The sequence below is a fragment of the Etheostoma cragini genome, chromosome 5, assembly GCF_013103735.1.
Source record: "Etheostoma cragini isolate CJK2018 chromosome 5, CSU_Ecrag_1.0, whole genome shotgun sequence".
In the NCBI taxonomy this organism is placed as follows: Eukaryota; Metazoa; Chordata; class Actinopteri; order Perciformes; family Percidae; genus Etheostoma; species Etheostoma cragini.
In genome coordinates this window covers 16,087,012-16,088,395 of record NC_048411.1, presented here as the reverse complement: position 1 = coordinate 16,088,395, position 1,384 = coordinate 16,087,012, and the positions used below count along the sequence as shown (strand labels likewise).

Genomic DNA, 1,384 nt, shown 5'->3' with positions numbered 1-1,384 from the left:
TTCTCTAGACCAGTCCATTTGCAGCCGTGGGGAAGGGGTGGGGGGTTTAAGCATGAATCTTTTGTAATGCCACTGCATAAGGAATGCTCTCATGTAATTTTTTAGATTTTTCAGTATATTCATGTGAATACTTTAACAGTTTAAACTTGAAGTGTCAGGCTGTAACATTTCTATGAGGTTTTATGTCAACTTTTAGTGTTTCTCTTCAGTTATCAGAACTATTTTGTTAACAGGAGGTGGGGAACCCAGGGGGTCAGTCTCTGCAGGTTGATGTGTAAAAAATGTAGGTCTAAAAATGGATGGGTGATTTCAAAAGTAACCATAAAATGTTAGTTATTGCTTTTAAACAAGTAGGCATGTTAGGTTCACGATGTTGTTATGATGTTGTTGACTTCTTTGATCAGATAGTTCCTGATTTAAATCATTTTATTGAGACAAAGTTCTTGTTCAGCAGCTTACAACATTTAACATTCATCAATAACTTTTGTTGCTGAATGAAAAAAATGTGCACAAATATTTGATACAACATTTCCCAAGATGTTGTTGTCAGTGTCCCTCTCCTCTTGATGCCAGCGCCCGGAGCTTCAACAGAAATCAGAGCTCAGTGTTAGTTCAGATAAAGGAGCTCCGTTCATGTTCCTGAGCTTATGACCTTAATTTGACTCAAGGCTGATGGCTGCATTCAGAGCAGCAGGTCAGAAACTCTATTCAGGACAAACACATTGCTGCAGGTGATGCTATATGTGTGGCCCTGCTGGTGTCACCGAGGCCTATAGAGGTCCTCAATGATTTTAGACAATCAGATTTCACTGTATTGGAGTTTTTATGGTTTTCAGAGAGAGCCTGTAACAAATGTACACATTTAAAAAGAAAGCTGTGGAAGCCCATTCCTGCCAATGTGATTAAAAAAAAGATCTTAGTCCTTATAATTAAAAACGTTTAGTACCTCAAAACAATGAGAAACATTCTTGAGATTTGCATAGGCCTAAGTCAAAATATTGAGAAAGGTTCTTATAACAACCAGTCAGACATATGGAGTAGTCCTCTCAGATACCAGACTGGACACAATAAAGCTTTGTGGGCTTAGATTACTAACTTTTCAATGGTAGTGTAATTATTGAAAAATAATAGATAGAATTGTTACATATATTTATTATGTAATGACCAGAGGTTGGCCCAGCCAGTCTGTTCTGGAGGTTAGAGGTCATCAGGGTCTCAGGGAGTCCAGGTGATGACCCTGACGGCGGTCTGAGCGTCCCGCCGGATGTCTTGGTCCTCCTCTGCAGCCTCACTCCTCCTCAGCAGCAGGGGAAGCTGCTCCAGCAGGAGGCGGCGCCCGTCCGGAGCTTCAGCCAGTGCAGTCAGAGCGCGCAGGGAGTACATG

General features: G+C 41.3%; 1 protein-coding gene across 2 annotated transcripts in view; it reads right to left on the bottom strand.

The window, feature by feature from the left end:
* Positions 1-1,132: 1,132 nt before the first annotated feature.
* rsph14 (radial spoke head 14 homolog) overlaps positions 1,133-1,384 on the bottom strand; it is a 4,616-nt gene continuing 4,364 nt past the window's right edge. For both annotated transcript variants that reach the window (XM_034872624.1, XM_034872625.1), the window contains exon 7: positions 1,133-1,381. In XM_034872624.1, the coding sequence (XP_034728515.1) occupies positions 1,216-1,381 (166 nt within the window). In that variant the 3' untranslated portion in view covers positions 1,133-1,215. The remainder of the gene's footprint in view (positions 1,382-1,384) is intronic.